Source organism: Lissotriton vulgaris, chromosome 5 (assembly GCF_964263255.1).
Source record: "Lissotriton vulgaris chromosome 5, aLisVul1.2, whole genome shotgun sequence".
NCBI classification, from domain to species: domain Eukaryota; kingdom Metazoa; phylum Chordata; class Amphibia; order Caudata; family Salamandridae; genus Lissotriton; species Lissotriton vulgaris.
The window spans coordinates 112,069,024-112,087,059 of NC_141693.1; the positions used below are offsets into that span (position 1 = coordinate 112,069,024).

Consider the following 18,036-nt stretch of genomic DNA (forward strand, 5'->3'; position numbering starts at 1 on the left):
AACCAATGCTTCTCACATAGATGACATTAAAAAAGCACTGTTCAAATCACTCATGCCAGGTAGGGAGGCCAGCCTATGGCACTGCCTCTTGGTGGGTATGAGGCGATACCCGCCAAGAGGCAGTGCTATAGATCCCCACGGGTGCTATGTATGGGCCAGGTAAGTTAGAGTAGACTCACAGACATGAATTTCAGAGCTGAGGTGTGCCATCTGAGTCATCCCTGAACACCCACATAATCAATTAACCTTAAGGTACTCTGCCTCACATCTCTGGAAAAGAGGGATAGAAATTCACCAAACCAAAAATAATACATAGACAAAGGCACTGATTGATGGAAAAAGCGCCAGGTCTTTAAAATATTGTATACTTTCTTCAAGCTACATGACTACACTTTGCTGCCAAATGTAAACGTGACACGTTTGGTGTCATCCCTTATAACTTTGTAACGGTCGAAGGTTTGATTAATCTGCGCCATATTTGGCGCGCTCTTGGCCTGAGTTTTGAATTCCATTTCCACCAAGTTTGGCTCACATTGGTCAATGAAAGCAAATGTGTTAGGTGCAAAAATGGTGTTTAATGTGGAGCTAGCTGTCAACCTCAATGAAGGCAACAACAATCAACAGAACTCAGCAAGCTAAGACCAGCTCTTACTCCTATAAAGCACTGTTAGTGGCAGGTGGAATAGTGTATTTTCTGCACATTAACTTGGGTTTTATGGCTTCTGCGTATGTTAACACACCGCAGCCCCTATTCCCTTACAACAGAGACACGATTAATAGGCCCCATAGACTCAGACAGCAGGCGCGGTGCCCCCAGGATGGTTTAAATCATGAGCCCCCACTAAAAGCCTTCCGCAGAGGAGAGGTGGGGCGAAGGGGTTAATTGGAAAGTCGGAGGTTTGGCTGCAGAAATAATGAGTCTCTCTGAAAGGCCCTTTCTCGCCCTGGATGAGACATATTTACATCGCAGGAGTGCAAAGGGGTTACTGTCAGCACAGACTTGTATCCAGTTCCGCTAACATGGATGGGCGCTGCGAGAGCACAAGACACAGCCCTGGAGAGAGAGAACAGACAGACCGGACAAGAAACAGTCCTAGAGCAGGGAGAACAAACCGAACGGACAAGAAACAGTCCTAGAGCAGGGAGAACAAACAGACCTGACAAGAAAAAGTCCTGGAGCTGGGAGAACAAACAGACCTGACAAGAAACAGTCCTGAGCAGGGAGAACAAACAGACCTGACAAGAAACGCTCCTGAGCAGGGAGAACAAACAGACCTGACAAGAAAAAGTCCTAGAGCAGGGAGAACAAACAGACCTGACAAGAAACAGTCCTGAGCAGGGAGAACAAACAGACCTGACAAGAAACTCTCCTGAGCAGGGAGAACAAACAGACCTGACAAGAAAAAGTCCTAGAGCAGGTAGAAAAAAAACAGACCTGAGAACGAACAGTCCTAGAGCAGGGAGAACAAACAGACCTGACAAGAAAAAGTCCTAGAGCAGGGAGAAAAAAACCGACCTGACAAGAAAAAGTCCTAGAGCAGGGAGAACAAACAGACCTGACAAGAAACAGTCCTGAGCAGGGAGAACAAACAGGCCTGACAAGAAAAAGTCCTAGAGCAGGGAGAACAAACAGACCTGACAAGAAACAGTCCTGAGCAGGGAGAACAAACAGACCTGACAAGAAACGCTCCTGAGCAGGGAGAACAAACAGACCTGACAAGAAAAAGTCCTAGAGCAGGGAGAACAAACAGACCTAACAAGAAAAAGTCCTAGAGCAGGGAAAACAAACAGACCTGACAAGAAACAGTCCTGAGCAGGGAGAACAAACAGACCTGACAAGAAACGCTCTTGAGCAGGGAGAACAAACAGACCTGACAAGAAAAAGTCCTAGAGCAGGTAGAAAAAAAACAGACCTGAGAAGGAACAGTCCTAGAGCAGGGAGAACAAACAGACCTGACAAGAAAAAGTCCTAGAGCAGGGAGAAAAAAAACGACCTGACAAGAAAAAGTCCTAGAGCAGAGAGAACAAACAGACCTGAAAAGAAAAAGTCCTAGAGAAGGGATAACAAACAGACCTCACAGGAAAACAGTCCCAGAGCAGGGAGAACAAGCCGACCGGACAAGAAACAGTCCTAGAACAGGGAGCACAAACAGACCTCACAGGAAAACAGTCCCAGAGCAGGGAGAACAAACAGACCTGACAAGAAACAGTCCCAGAGCAGGGAGAACAAACAGACCTCACAAGAAAACAGTCCCAGAGCAGGGAGAAAAAAAACAGACCTGAGAAGGAACAGTCCTAGAGCAGGGAGAACAAACAGACCTGACATGAAAAAGTCCTAGAGCAGGGAGAAAAAAACCGACCTGACAAGAAAAAGTCCTAGAGCAGGGAGAACAAACAGACCTGACAAGAAAAAAGTCCGAGAGCATGGAGAACAAACAGACCTCACAGGAAAACAGTCCCGGAGCAGGGAGAAAAAAACCGACCTGACAAGAAAAAGTCCTAGAGCAGGGAGAACAAACAGACCTGACAAGAAAAAAGTCCTAGAGCATGGAGAACAAACAGACCTAACAAGAAACAATCCTAGAACATGGAGAACAAACAGACCTCACAGGAAAACAGTCCCAGAGCAGGGAGAACAAACTGACCGGACAAGAAACAGTCCTAGAGAATGGAGAACAAACAGAACTCACAGGAAAACAGTCCCAGAGTAAGTAGAACATACCGACCGGACAAGAAACAGAGCTGGAGCAGGGAGAACAAACAGACCTGGCAAGAAACCGTCCTAGAGCAGGGAGAACAAACCGACCTAACAAGAAACAGTCCTAGAGCATGGAGAACAGACAGACCTCACAGGAAAACAGTCCCAGAGCAGGGAGAACAAACTGACCTGACAAGAAACAGTCCTAGAGCATGGAGAACAAACAGACCTCACAGGAAAACAGTCCCAGAGCATGGAGAACAAACTGACTGGACAAGAAACAGTCCTAGAGCATGAAGAACAAACCGACCTCACAGGAAAATAGTCCCAGAGCAGGGAGAACAAACCGACCTGACAAGAAACAGTCCTAGAGTATGGAGAACAAACAGACCTCACAGGAAAACAATCCCAGAGTAAGTAGAACAAACCGACCGGACAAAAAAAAGAGCTGAAGCAGGGAGAACAAACAGACCTGACAAGAAACCGTCCTAGAGCAGGGAGAACAAACCGACCTAACAAGAAACAGAGCTGGAGCAGGGAGAACAAACAGACCTGACAAGAAACCGTCCTAGAGCAGGGAGAACAAACCGACATAACAAGAAACAGAGCTGGAGCAGGGAGAACAAACAGACCTGACAAGAAACAGTCCTAGACAATGGAGAACAAAAAGACCTCACATGAAAACAGGGAGTGTGGAAATTAGCAATATTAATGTACATAAGCGGCGTTCATTTGCCTTCCTCCATCCCCCTCCCTGTAGGCACCATGAATACCGTGAAATGTTGGCCGCATCATTCCGCCAGTAAAAGCCCGTGCCCATATGTACATGACAGCCATTTTAGGCACCATGGCCTTTTTGCCCGTTCATTGGAATCCCCGGCTTCCCTCCTGCGCACATTTGAACACCCACCCCACTCTCACATGCATACACCATAAAACCCTCTCCCTCTGCGCGACCCTGCTCTGAAAAGTAGCCCTCCTGCTTGACCCACGCACCCCCCCATTTCCTCATGAAGAAGCATCCTTCGCCTCAGCTGACATAACCCCCCAGCTGTACCTGACTGCCCCCGCTCTCTCATGTACGGGTCATAAGACCTCTCTCTCTGTGCGACTCTGTCCCTGGGAATTACACCCCGTGCCTGACCATCACCTCCCTTCTTCCCATGAATACCCCTCCCTTGATGACCCCTCCACTGAGCCCGATTGTCCACACGGACCACTGGTCATCTCCTTCGCCTGAGGATACAGTTTGTTGCCCACCACTGTATGCGCTCGCCCCTCTTCAAAAAGAGCTACCATTGATCATGACCTCCCCACCCCTCCGAGAATCGATCAGGCGCACACATTCCAAAGGAATCAGCGGAACACTCAGCTGAGTGATAGCCCCCTCCCATTGTATGGGGTGAGGACCTCTACTGTAGCCACGTGTTGGATTGTGCCAGAGCGGGGAGGGGTCGGGGACGTCTTTTTCCTTGCTTTACAATGTCATTATTGTAATAAGGAATGTTCGTGATGTATAAAAGGCGATGTCTCAGAGAACTTGTTAGAGCACCTCCCGAAAGACACTGTGTTTCGTGTCCGAAATGACAGGCTCTCCTCATGAGAAATAAAACTCTGTTCTTGTGTTCCTGCTTCCGGCGCCCGTCTCTTTATTTGGTAACTATTCAGAATGGGAACTAAGAGGCGTCTTGCGCCAGCAGCCTGGGCATCGGTTGTAAATTGGGCTGACTTTCCACAGGAGAACAAACAGACCTGGCAAGAAACAGTCCCGGAGCAGGGAGAACAAACAGACCTGACAAGAAACCGTCCTAGAATAGGGATAACAAACCGACCGGACAAGAAACAGAGCTGGAGCAGGGAGAACAAACAGACCTGACAAGAAACCGTCCTAGAACAGGGAGAACCAACAGACCTAACAAGAAACAGAGCTGGAGCAGGGAGAACAAACAGCCCTGACAAGAAACCATCCTAGAACAGGGAGAACAAACAGACCTCACAGGAAAACAGTCGTGGAGCAAGGAGAACATAGAGACCTGGCAATAAACAGTCCCAAAACAGGGAGAACAAACTGATCCCACAAGTAACAGAGGTGGAGCATGGAAAACAAAGAGACCTCACAGAAAACAGTCCTACAGCAGGGAGAACAAACCAACCTCCCAGGAAAACAGTCCTGGAGCAGGGAGAACAAACAGACCTGACAAGAAACAGTCGTAGAGCAGGGAGAACAAACAGACCTGACAAGAAACAGTCCTGGAGCAGGGAGAATGTACAGATCTCACCGGAAACACTCTTGGATCAGGGAAAACATACAGACCAGACAAGAAACAGCCCTGGAGCAGGGAGAACAAACAGACCTCATAGAAACAAGCTGGAGCAGGGAGAACAAACAGACCTCAGAACAAAACAGTCCTGGAGCAGGGAGATCAAACAGACATCACAAGAAACAGTCCTGGGGGGCGTGGCTTGGACGCCGATCGGGATGGCGGCGTGAGCTCGTAGCTCCGCGCGGATTCCCGCTAATTCTCCTGTTTTTCGGGACCCCAGGCGACCCGGAGAAGACGTTCCTGCCCTCTGAAGTGTAGGGGGACAGCTGGACGTAATCGGTTCATTGCTGGGGGACTGCTGGCCCCGAGGAGATCGAGGAAGAGGCGGCCGAGGTGTAGACCAGGGTGTGAAGAAAATGGCGGCGAGGAGATCGGATGGTCCCGGACTACAGCCCTGAGACCGGCTGTCGCCAAGCAGAGAGGGACCCTGCACCCGACTGCCCGACGCACTGGGATTGGTGGCGCGAAGCCTTGAGCCCGGGGGACGCTGCTCGATTCACCCAGGGGACCCGGGGCCCTCGTCGGCCGCCGTCCCGTGACTCATCCTCCCCCCACCGGACTAGTGGGGGTGACGGACCGGAGCTCATCCGCCTGGTCATTGCTCCTGCGACCATTGGCGGTGACACTGTGCTGCCTGGTGCCCGGTGCTCGGCACGGGCCCACGAGAGCGCCTCACAGAAAGGGTGGCCGGACTTGTGACGCAGCGCCCTGACATGGCGGCGATCGGAGGGCCGACACCCGGGAGCCGCGAAGGGGACTCGGCGACATCGACCCGGTTGAGTGAGAATCCCTCCCCGGAGCTTGACCAAGAACAGCGGCTGAACCGGCGCTTGGATGCCATCCTTGAGGCGATCACCTCCACCAAGGAGGCGTTACATAACGACATTGCCCAAGTGGCCACGGGCCTGGGGCTGCTGCGTGCGGATCACGCGAAGCTGGCGGATCGGGTCAAGGATCATGACCAACTGTTGCTGGACCTGAAGCCCTCGGTGGTGACTGCGGAGCACAGGATTACAGACATTTTGGCCCGGCTGGACATTCTGGAACGGAGGGCGGAGGATGCCGAAGGCCGTAATAGGCGGAACAACGTGCGGGTCGTAGGCCTGCCGGAACGGATTGAGGGGGAGGATGCGGTGGCCTACATGGAGAACTGGTTCCGCACTGTGGTGGCGCCGGAGGGGCTTACTCCATTTTTCACCCTGGAGCGAGCCCACCGGGTGCCCGCTCGCCCGCCGGGGCTTGGCCGCCCCCCCCCGTCCAATGGTGGTGCGGCTCCTCCATTATAAAGATCGAGACCTTCTTATCCAGCGGGCAAGGATGTCGGGTCCTTACGGGGTGGAGAACAGCAAGGTGACGATATTTCCGGACTACACGCAGGCGGTCCAAAAGGACAGGGCATCGTTCCTTGCTGTGAAGAAGGAGCTCAGGGAGGAAGGCATTCAGTACTCCTTGCTCTACCCGGCCAAGCTGCGGATTATCATGGATGGCACCACACACTTTTTCCAAACTCCGGACGACGTTTGGCACTGGCTTGAGTTGTACAGAGCGGGGACGGACAGGACGCACCAAAGTAGACGAGACCAGCCCAAGCAGCCCAGGGTGCGGCAGTCTCAACGTATCAGGTCCCGCAACAGGCGCCAGCGGGAGAAGCGGGAGGCCCAAATGGCGGCGGAGAAGAGGGACGCACTCGCGGCGACGGCGGCAATTACAGGGTCGCAACAGAATAGTGAACGAGCCGAAACGGACTCGGGAGGAGAGGGCAGCAGAACAGGAGAGGAACTTTCGGAGGCGGAGAGCCAGAAGGGGCCGACAGTGACCCCACAGACTTCGGATAGTATTATCTGCGGCTAAGACAGACTTTGGTCTTGATCGGGACTTCATGGTAGGGTGATATCCTGTTGCTGGAGGGCGGGTTGCAGGGCGGGGGAGCGGAGTGTATCTGAGGGGATGAAGGGCGGACGCGGGCTCCGCTGGCTGGGGTCGGCGGCGACTCACCCCCCCTAGGCCCTTAAGGCCGACTGTGGTGGAGACCACAGGGTAGGTGAGTAGTTGGTTCAAGGTTTGGATGGGGGCGGCCATTGGGTTCGTATGCTCTGTCCTGGGGAGTGGGGGTTGGGGAATGTTTCAGTTTTGGGGTTGTTGGGGGGGGGGGCAACTGCATTGGGGGGGTCATGGACCGTGGGAGTGTGAAATGGACTGTACGGACTTGGTATGGGGACATTACCTAATTTGAAATGCCTGACGTGGAATGTCCGGGGGCTGCGGACTATGGTGAAACGTCACAAAGTGCATGCATACCTGGTACGCAGGGGAGTTCAGATAGCTATGCTCAAGGAGACTCATCTCACTAAAAAAGAGTGCGCTGCCTTGCAGAAAAGATGGCGGGGCCTGGTTTTTGGCACCACTTATTCAGCGTATGCCAGGGGGGTCTTGATATGGGTGAGGGCGGGGATCCCCTTCCAGGTCCTGAATCAGGTAATAGATCCGGACGGCAGGTTTGTAGCGGTGGAGGGGAGACTGTATGGACGGGACGTGGTTTTATGTTGTGTTTATGCACCTAACACTGACCAAGGCCGATACTTTGATGGCCTCTCGGGGTCCTTGGCCTCTTTCCTGGCGGGTCCGATAGTATTAGGGGGGGACTTCAATTCAATTACGGATGTGGCTCTGGATAGGTCCCATCCCCCCCTAGTAGACTCTCCTGTGCGCAGGCTGGCCGCGCACAGGAAGGACTGGCAAGAACGGTGGGGGTTGCTGGATGTCTGGAGGGAGAAGCACAGGGGAACCAGGGATTACTCCTTTTATTCTGCCTTACATGATTTGCATGTTAGGATTGATTCGGTGCTCTGTGGGGGCTCTCTAGCGCCATTGATCACCCATGCTGAGTATCTTGCTAGGACGATATCTGATCATAACCCCCTGTTGGTGCATATTCAATGGCAGAGGGAGCGCTCAGTAATTCCAACATGGCGGCTTCGGCCGGAGACGCTAGAGGATTCTGTGTTCGACGATGCGGTCCGGCAGGGCATTGATAGTTATTTCGGTGTGAACGCAGGAACGGCGACGAGCAGGTCTGTTGAATTGGATGCAATGAAAGTGGTGGTGAGAGGGGTGTGCCTGGGTAGGTTCTCGAATGCTCGAACGACTGTGCTGAATGACCTTATGAAAGCGGAGGAGACTTTGAGGGACCTGGAACGCCGCAGGCCAACTAAGCCAGGTTTACAGGCCCAGTTACTGGACGCGAAGGAAGTGGTGGCCGCGGAGACGGAACGTTTGAGATGCTATGATTATAGGCAGTACATGATTAGGGCGCACGCAGAAAGGGACAAGGTGGGTACCCTCTTGGCCAGATTAGCTAGCCCGGAACTTAGGGGTTGCCCGATCCTCAGCATTACTGACGCACAGGGAGAGATGGTGTACTCTCAGGCGGCTGTAGTAGACCGCTTTCGGGGTTACTATGAGGAATTGTACCGGAGTCAGCTGGGAGTGGGGGTGCAGGACATCGTGGAGTACCTGGGGGAGAGGCCGCTTCCGGTCTTGGACGAGGGCGACGCGACGGACCTAGGTAGCCCGATCACGCTAACGGAAATTCGAGTGGCTATCAAACATATGGCCCGTAACAAGACGCCAGGGGTGGACGGCCTCCCAATCGAATTCTATCAGCACTATGTAGACGCTCTGGCGCCCAGGCTGCTGGTGGTATATACGGAGGCCTTCGAGAAGGGGGTGTTGCCTGCCTCCATGCGGGAGGCCTTGATAGTACCACTCCTCAAGCCTGGCCGGGATGCCGCGGACGTGAGGTCTTATCGCCCACTGTCCATGCTGACGGTGGATTACAAGATCCTGAGTCGCATCCTAGCCACTAGACTGGCCCCGCACATGACGGGCCTGGTGCACAGGGACCAGGCCGGGTTTATACCCACGAGGAGTACGGCGATGAATATCCGCCGCCTAGTGGGAATAATGGACGCCATCTTGGAAGGGGAGGGGTCGCCAGCGGTACTGTCCGTGGATATTGAGAAGGCCTTCGATAGTTTGGAATGGCCTTTCCTGGATGGAGTGCTGGAGCGGTTTGGCATGGGCGATGGGTTTAGGAGGTGGACGAGGGTCTTGTATAACTCGGCGACGGCGAGGGTACGATTGGGCGGCCTGGTATCCGCCGCGTATCCGGTGGGCAGGGGAACACGACAGGGATGCTCTCTCTCCCCTCTATTGTTTGCCCTGGCGATGGAACCCTTGGCGGTCCATGCGAGGTCCGGCGACCGTTACGCGGGAGTGGTGGGGGATGGGCAATGGCACTATATATCGCTTTATGCGGATGACCTGCTCCTGTACCTAGCAGACACCTCGGGGGCGTTGGTCGGAGCGATGGCTCTGCTGTCCGAGTTCGGCCGATTGTCGGGCCTTAAGGTCAATTGGGCAAAGACCTGTGTGTTTCCGCTGAGAGCGGGATCGCCAGCCCCTAGCAGCGACCTGGGTGTGACGTGGGAGCCCTCTTGCATCGTCTACTTGGGGGTCCGCATTTACCACTCGGCCGCCGACCTCCTGGAGGGTAACATTGGCCGTTGTGTCCGGTCACTGCGGGGTAGTTTGTCTTTCTGGTCGACCCTACCGCTGACAGTCCTGGGCAGGATAGCATTGTTGAAAATGGTGGCGCTCCCGCGCTTCCTTTATTATTTCCGAACGCTACCGGTTTGGATTCCCCAGGGGGTGTTTAGGGACCTGCGGTCCATGATTATTGGCTTTCTGTGGGGGCATGGCCGTCGTAGGGTAGCCTTGAGCACGCTCCTTCGCCCCAAGCTGGAGGGGGGCATGGCTGTGCCCGATCTTGAGCTATATTATTTGGCGGCGCAGTTGCAGGTCCTAACGCAGAATGTGGCCAGGGTGTTCCGGGGGCCGGAGGAAGACCGGGGTAGGGGGATACAGCGCCACGTGCTGTCGTACATCATTATGCAGCAACGGCTCGAATTACGGGCCCTCACCATGGAGGAGCGGACGCTCCGGTTGTGCTGGCAGAGGAGCCTCCGGAGAGCGAGAGCATCGCGGCCTTATGCCCCGGAGATCCCGATCGGGATGTTGACGGCTTTACCGCACGGAGGGGACTGGTCCCCGCTGATGGATTGGGAGGACGCGGGGTTGCAGGTGGTGGGCGACTTGTATATAGATGGGGCGTTGGCACCGTTTGACGTGCTCCGGGACCAGTTCGGACTGCCTGAAGGGGGTTTCCTACTGCACGCGGCTATAGTGGCTGCTGTGCAAAAGCACTGGAAGGAGGGGCTCCTGGAACCCGCGACGACTATGGCATGCCAATATGTGGTGATGGCGGCTGGCACATTCAAAGCTGTGACGTGCCTCCATAACAGGATGCTGAACGATGGGCTGGAACCACTCCATGGGCTCAAGGCTAAGTGGGAGGAGAGCGTTGGCCGGCCCATACCGGATACGGCATGGGGCCATATCCTGCGACGCACGTGGAAGGGCACTAGGAATGCGCGCTTTCAGCAGGTCCATTTTTATGTGCTCCATAGGGCCTACCTAACCCCAGAGAAACTACAGCGGCACTTTAGGGTGCCGGATGCCTGTTGCCCCCGGTGCTCGTCCCCAGGGGCGGACATGGACCACTTGTTTTGGGGGTGTCCGCAACTGGGAACTTATTGGGCGGAGGTAGGGGACCTCCTGAATGAAGTGACTGACAGGGAGGTAGACTTCGACATGGCGACGTGTCTATTGCTCTGGTTCCCACATACTAAACACACCAAGGTGACCAGTAAATTTATAGATCTGGGTCTGATATTGGCTCAAAGGGAAATATCGTGGCACTGGAAGGCCAGGGGGGGTCCCTCATTGCGTAGATGGAAGAATGAGTTGCTGCGATGGTCTGACTGCGAGAGCGTGCTCCGGATGAAGCAAGCGGTGAAGTTGGGGAATGAGAAGGCTCTGGATGCAGCGCGTGCGTGGGAGTTAGTGGTACAGGCTCTGCGTGATGCTTTGGTTGAGGAGGAAGACGGCGAGGACTAAGCCGCTGGACACCGCGGGGCGAACACAGAAGTATGCCATCATGCACTGTAGTGGAACCATCCAGTTCAGTAGAGCGAAGCACACACCTTAGCAGTTGCCAGGGGGGGGGGGCGTTGGGGGGGTTAGTTATAGAGGGGGTTGGGGAGGGCCGGAAGCCGTTGGAGGGTTGCTGGTGGTGGCCTGGATCTCCTGGGACTGGGGGTTTTGAGTGGCGGGCGGATTGAGTGGTTGGAACGGCCTGGCACGAAGGCCCAAATAGCCTAGAACAGGCTCCGATGGGGGCGATTACGTTGATACCTTGGAGATGGCTGACGGGACTGTTGTTGTGGGTGGGGGGGTAAAAGCAGATACTCAAAACGACCTTTCGCCAGGGTCCCAATGGGACGTACACTGTGTTGTGCTCCTCCGGAGCGATCTGATATGCCGCCCGGCCTCCGGGATGCGGGCTGAATGGCTGTGTACAATTGTGAACTGTTACTGGTGGGAGGGGCCCACAAATGTACTGGCTGATTACTTTTTTCCTGCTGTTTATAACTCTGCAATAAAAATATATTTAAAAAAAAAAAAACAAGAAACAGTCCTGGAGCAGGGAGAAACAGATCTAACAAGAAACAGTCCTGGGGCAGGGAGAACAAACAGATCTGACAAGAAACAGTCCTGGGGCAGGGAGAACAAACAGACCTGACAAGAAACAGTCCTGAGCAGGGAGAACAAACAGACCTGACAAGAAACAGTCCTGGGGCAGGGAGAACAAACAGATCTGACAAGAAACAGTCCTGGGGCAGGGAGAACAAACAGACCTGACAAGAAACAGTCCTGAGCAGGGAGAACAAGCAGACCTGACAAGAAACGCTCCTGAGCAGGGAGAACAAACAGACCTCACAGGAAACAGTCCTAGAACAGGGAGAACAAACAGACCTCACAAGAAACAAAGCTGGAGCAGGGAGAACAAATAGACATCCCAAGAAACAGTCCTGAAGCAGGGAGAGCAAAGAGACCTCACAACAAAACAGTCCTGAAGCAGGGAGAACAAACAGACCTCACAACAAAACAGTCCTGGAGCAGGGAGAACAAACATGACTTACAAAAACGGTCCAAGAGGAGGGAAAACAAAGAGACCTCACAAGTATCAGAGCTGGAGCAGGGAAAACAAAGAGACCTCACAACAGTGGTGTAACGAAACTTGAGGGGGGCCCCCCTGCAAGGTACGTAGAGGATGTGACTCAATTAAAATTATACAATAGACAATATTCTGCCTAAAAAAATAACAACATCCTGGAAAAAGCAAACAATAATAGGGAATGCAAGATTAAGTCAAGCATATGAAATGTAAGCAGGAACAACATGGTTACCTTTTTCCTTTTACACTCATTATTCAGAAATTAGTGAGTGCTTTTGCCTAAAAAGTAAAGGCAATGACTAAAGGGCCCGGAAAGGACCCGTTTCAGTGTCCATTTTTTATATCCTTACAAAACATAGGTAGTGTGGTTTAAAAAGACCACATTTGTGCATACACAGCCGCTGTACACATTTTTTCCAATTCACACATCAAGCAGGTATGTCAGTACCTCCAGGAAAGGTGCACTTTCCCACCCAGAGAAAACAATATTGTTCAAAGAGAGGAGAAACCAAAAGTAGCACTTCTCTGGCAAACACTGTAAAGCGGCGCTAATGTGTTCAACTGTGAAAAAAATCAATGTGGCCACCTTACAACCACTCTGTCTTGCTTTCGTTAGCTAGTTGCTTAGTTTTCATATTCAGAATGTTTTATTTCTGTCCACGCCGAGGCATAGACATTGAAAGATGTCAGTAAAAGACACCATTTCCAGCAAAACTGTTTTTCTTTTTTAGATCCATTTCACAGGGAAGCAAATAAACGAAAGGAGGAAGTCTCCGTTTTCACTAAATTTGGAGGAGGGAGAAGAAAGAGGGAAGAGGGGGAACAAACAGAGGGGCGGGCCGCTGGCAGCGGCAGGAGAACAGACACTGTTCTCGTCTTCTCAGAGGGCACGAAGGAAAAGACAGTTCAAAGTGGTTGCTGGCTGACGGCTGCGGAGGGGCCCCTGGAGCACAGGGGCCCTCCCGCAACACGGGGGCTGCGGGGTCCTGTGTTACGCCCCTGCCTCACAAGAAACAGTCCTACAGCAGGGAGAACAAACCAACCTCCCAGGAAAACAGTCTTGGAGCAGGGAAAACAACAGACCTCAAAAGAAACAGTCCTAGAGCAGGGAGAACAAACAGACCCTACAAAAAATTGTCCTGGAGCAGGGAGAACAAACAGCTTTGGAAGGGCAGGAAAACTGTGAAAAAAAAAACCCATAAAAAATCCTAAAACCTTAACAAGTAAGATTTAAATGCTAATACGTCCATTTAAGAAGGTTATTGGTTGAGGGGGTAAAATCCTACCAAAGGAGGAATCACAATCCTTCTCAGGGTGAAGTCACAAGCAAACCTGTGCTCATTTATCTTCGTGTAGCTTGGCGCAGAGTAGTCAGGCTTAACTCAGGGGCAATGTATAAAGTATTTGTGCAACACTTCAAACAGTAATACAGTAAAAACACACAACAAAAGGATCCTACAATAGAGTAGATTTGAATAAATAAAACAAGACAAAAACAACAAAAATCCAATCAGTGGAACAAGGTATATGTAATTTTCAAGATTTTGGCAAAAATAGAAAAAGTTTGGACCACAATATCTTTATTATCCCCAACTTAAATTAAATCAAGATTGCAATCCATGCACTTTTATCAGCCATTTATAGAGGTAGTGTTGGGTGACATAGGCTCTTGCATATTTAGGTCAAAGATTACCAAACCGCGCAGTTGTCTGGTTTGCTAACAACTTCTTGTGGGCATACTGAAAACTTCCCTGGGAATGCATTCCGCCCATTCCTTACCATTGACTTTATGGATTGCATCTCACAGCTGCTTGTTTTCTATTTGCCGGCTTTATTTGTTTTAGGGTGTCCCCCTTCAGTTCGTCCATCCGGTGGAGCATAGCCTTTTGCTGTATTCTTCCACAAGTGCTCGCTTTCTGTAAACAGGCCTTTAAATCTTGTTCTTATCTTGTCACATTTGCTGTGCGTTCAAAGCAGAGGTCAAAGGTCAAGCTCTGCCTTCTGTGGGAACTTGTGTTTACTTTTCTTTCCCTGAACTCAAAGTGAAAGGATTTTGCACACTTGTGACCTATGACAGGTTAGTGTTACTGCTATCAATAAGTGAGAGGGTTAGGGGCTAAAAGAATCTGTGAAGGTCTTTATAAGGATTAAAAGCCTAAATTTGCAGAGCATATGAAGATGATAAGAGGTAGATTAAGTCATTCTGGGCGCATTCCCTTGTAGAGTATGTTAATTTCTATGAAGCCTTACTATTGGGTGAAAAAGTGCATCCTTGGTGTGACGCCTAGTAAGATGGATTTGAAGATTCAATTTTGAATGTGATCGGCGATTCCTTTGGTTACAGTACTAAGAAGTCTGTCTTTGACAGATTAATATGGTGCTATGAATACCTGGAATTGCCATCGACAATTCCCACATTACATCAGGTACAGGCCAAACTCATGCCAGTCATAGCCATATTGTCACCAAGAATTCTCAGAATATTTCAGGAACTCTCTGCCCGGGTTTGGACTACAAACAATGAAACTTGGGTACGCCACACAATATGTTTCTTAAAAACTATCTAAAAAAGGAAAGTATGGTCACATACACACTCCAAATTAATAATTAGTGATTTCCTAGGAGTAGTGTTAATATATTAGATCGGGATCTGTATCCTGAGGAACGCTTTCAACCCAGATGGGCGGCAAAATAGGCCGAAACATGTTGGTATGGTAATCGAGTTGTAAATTCTCACATATACTTGTATATTAGACTTTTTTAATCCTGCAAGAGGGACCCATAATAAAGTTATAGGCGGGTACCCTCTTAGGTAGTTTAAACGTTATTCTTTTTCTGCATAATGGGATCCCTGGTTTGAAATCAGTGCCTTTCAAATACATAAATATTTCCTTTTGGTCAGAAAACAGTGCTCCACCCTGAATGTTGGGTTACTTCAGGGTGTGATAGTGTGCCCTATGATGAAGCATGCACTATCTAGTGGATGAGGGCGTTCAAAAAAACGATTTGCATTTTCCGAAGTGTTAACTTTTTGGAGGGCGTAGTCTATAGGGTCTACCCCTTGTGCATTTATCTTATCAATTAGCTTATTTTGATTTTATGGAAGAGTCCTTCTCGAATTTTGTTTTGAGTTGATCTTTTGGGAGAGTGAGGGGAGGCGTAATCTCATGACCCCTCAGAGTTATGAGTTAAATATGGAACATTATTATGCCAGGAATGTTGAAGTTACCAAGAAGGCCAAATATACAATACAAATAGGCCACTATTAAGCCAGTGGCAGTTAGAAGAGTGACGATAATGTCAACAACATGTCACATATGGGTCAGAGGTAGTGTACATATTCGCCAGTGTATCCCAAAATATGCCAGCTGTAGGAGGCCCATAAAATGCAGCTGTGGGATACTATTATTTTTGGGATAGCCAGAATGTTGCCAGTAACACCCATAGTATATGTGTCAAGAATAGGCCAGTATAAGGCTAAGGCTAGCCCCTACCCAAAACCCACACATCACTAGTGTTTACCTGCCCCTACCCAAGACCCACACAACACTAGTGCGTTTACCTGCCCTTACCGAAAACCCACACATCACAAGTGTTTACCTGCCCCTACCCAAGACCTACACATCGCTAGTGTTTACCTGGGTCTTGCCACACATCACTAGAGTGTTTACCTGCCCTTACCCAAAACCCACACATCACTAGTGTTTACCTGCCCCTACCCAAGACCCACACATCACTTGTGTGTTTACCTGCCCCTACCCAAGACCCACACAACACTAGTGTGTTTACCTGCCCTTACCGAAAACCCACACATCACAAGTGTTTACCTGCCCCTACCCAAGACCTACACATCACTAGTGTTTACCTGGGTCTTGCCACACATCACTAGAGTGTTTACCTGCCCTTACCCAAAACCCACACATTACTAGTGTTTACCTGCCCCTACCCAAGACCCACACATCACTAGTGTTTACCTGCCCCTACCCAAGACCCACACAACACTAGTGTGTTTACCTGCCCTTACCGAAAACCCACACATCACAAGTGTTTACCTGCCCCTACCCAAGACCTACACATCGCTAGTGTTTACCTGGGTCTTGCCACACATCACTAGAGTGTTTACCTGCCCTTACCCAAAACCCACACATCACTAGTGTTTACCTGCCCCTACCCAAGACCCACACATCACTTGTGTGTTTACCTGCCCCTACCCAAGACCCACACAACACTAGTGTGTTTACCTGCCCCTACCCAAGACCCACACATCACTAGTGTGTTTACCTGCCCTTACCGAAAACCCACACATCACAAGTGTTTACCTGCCCCTACCCAAGACCTACACATCGCTAGTGTTTACCTGGGTCTTGCCACACATCACTAGAGTGTTTACCTGCCCTTACCCAAAACCCACACATCACTAGTGTTTACCTGCCCCTACCCAAGACCCACACATCACTTGTGTGTTTACCTGCCCCTACCCAAGACCCACACAACACTAGTGTGTTTACCTGCCCCTACCCAAGACCTACACATCGCTAGTGTTTACCTGGGTCTTGCCACACATCACTAGAGTGTTTACCTGCCCATACCCAAGACCCACACATCACTAGTGTTTACCTGCCCCTACCCAAGACCCACACATCACTAGTGTGTTTACCTGCCCCTACCCAAGACCCACACAACACTAGTGTGTTTACCTGCCCCTACCCAAGACCTACACATCGCTAGTGTTTACCTGGGTCTTGCCACACATCACTAGAGTGTTTACCTGCCCATACCCAAGACCCACACATCACTAGTGTGCTTACCTGCCCCTACCCAATACCCACACACCTTTAGAGCGCGTACCTGCTCGGCGCAGACCCACGGCTCAGCGTCTCTCGAAGGACGGCTCTCTCGGCGGGCCCCGCTGGTCTCCGGTCCGGTGCGGGTGAAGCGGCCTCTCTCCACGTCCACTCGCTCTCATGTAATGGGTTTTCTGCAAAATTTCACAACAAGCGAGCTTTACTTTACATTACAACAATCGAGAGTCGCAGCCACGTCACGATGCGCTGGCAATAAAAGATTTCCGTGTTCAACAAATATGACGACGGTGCCATGGGCACCGGGCAGGCCTCAACATGCCCGGCAGGCGGCACGCAGCGCCCATGCTCGGCCCGGCGCCCTTTAAACACACACTCCACGCCAGGGGGGCACGAGCTCTTTATCTACTGTCTGGGGACTAATAATGCCGTTTAGAAACTACTGCCTTCCAGACAAACCCTCCGAAATAAACACGCGAAATCTAACCGTTCCGTGTTTTATATAGCGCTTAGCATCAGTGCACCTTCTGCTATTTCTGGGCGCTCCCAAATCCGGTAGATAACGGAAGAGAGGCGCAGAGCAGGTCAGTGCTATGCTTTGCCCAAGATCATGCAATTAGGTTGACTAGGGAAGCCAGGATTGGAACTCCGGTGCCATGGTTTTAAAGTCCAGACCAGCTTCACTGGGTCATAATCCCCAAAACAAGCATTGACAAAGGCGCTAGGTATTGATTTAATGTATCTATGAACGTAAACACAGGCATTGACAATTGCAGTTTGCATGCATTTAATGCACAAATGTTGGTTATCATATTAAAACATGCCTACTGGCTTTGTCGTTGCTGCAAAAAAGTAAGATGCACATTGCTTTCAGTGAAGAATGCATGCAAGAGAAAAGAACAGAATGTTACGAACTGGATAATTACGTTTATTTTTCAGATTTAGAAAAGTTCCCCATGCATTCAAATGAGAGCACTTCCTTCAAGATGGAAGTATACACTGGAATGAAAGCATGAGGTGAACAAGCAACACACCTCTGGATGGAGTCAAGCCATATCCCACTCTATGTATATA

General features: G+C 50.8%; 1 protein-coding gene across 1 annotated transcript in view; it reads right to left on the minus strand.

Moving 5' to 3' along the window:
* CCDC187 (coiled-coil domain containing 187) overlaps positions 1-18,036 on the minus strand; it is a 296,756-nt gene that overhangs the window by 238,075 nt on the left and 40,645 nt on the right. The window contains exon 4 of the mRNA XM_086919347.1: positions 17,009-17,138. Within this exon, the coding sequence (XP_086775473.1) occupies positions 17,009-17,138 (130 nt within the window). The remainder of the gene's footprint in view (positions 1-17,008; positions 17,139-18,036) is intronic.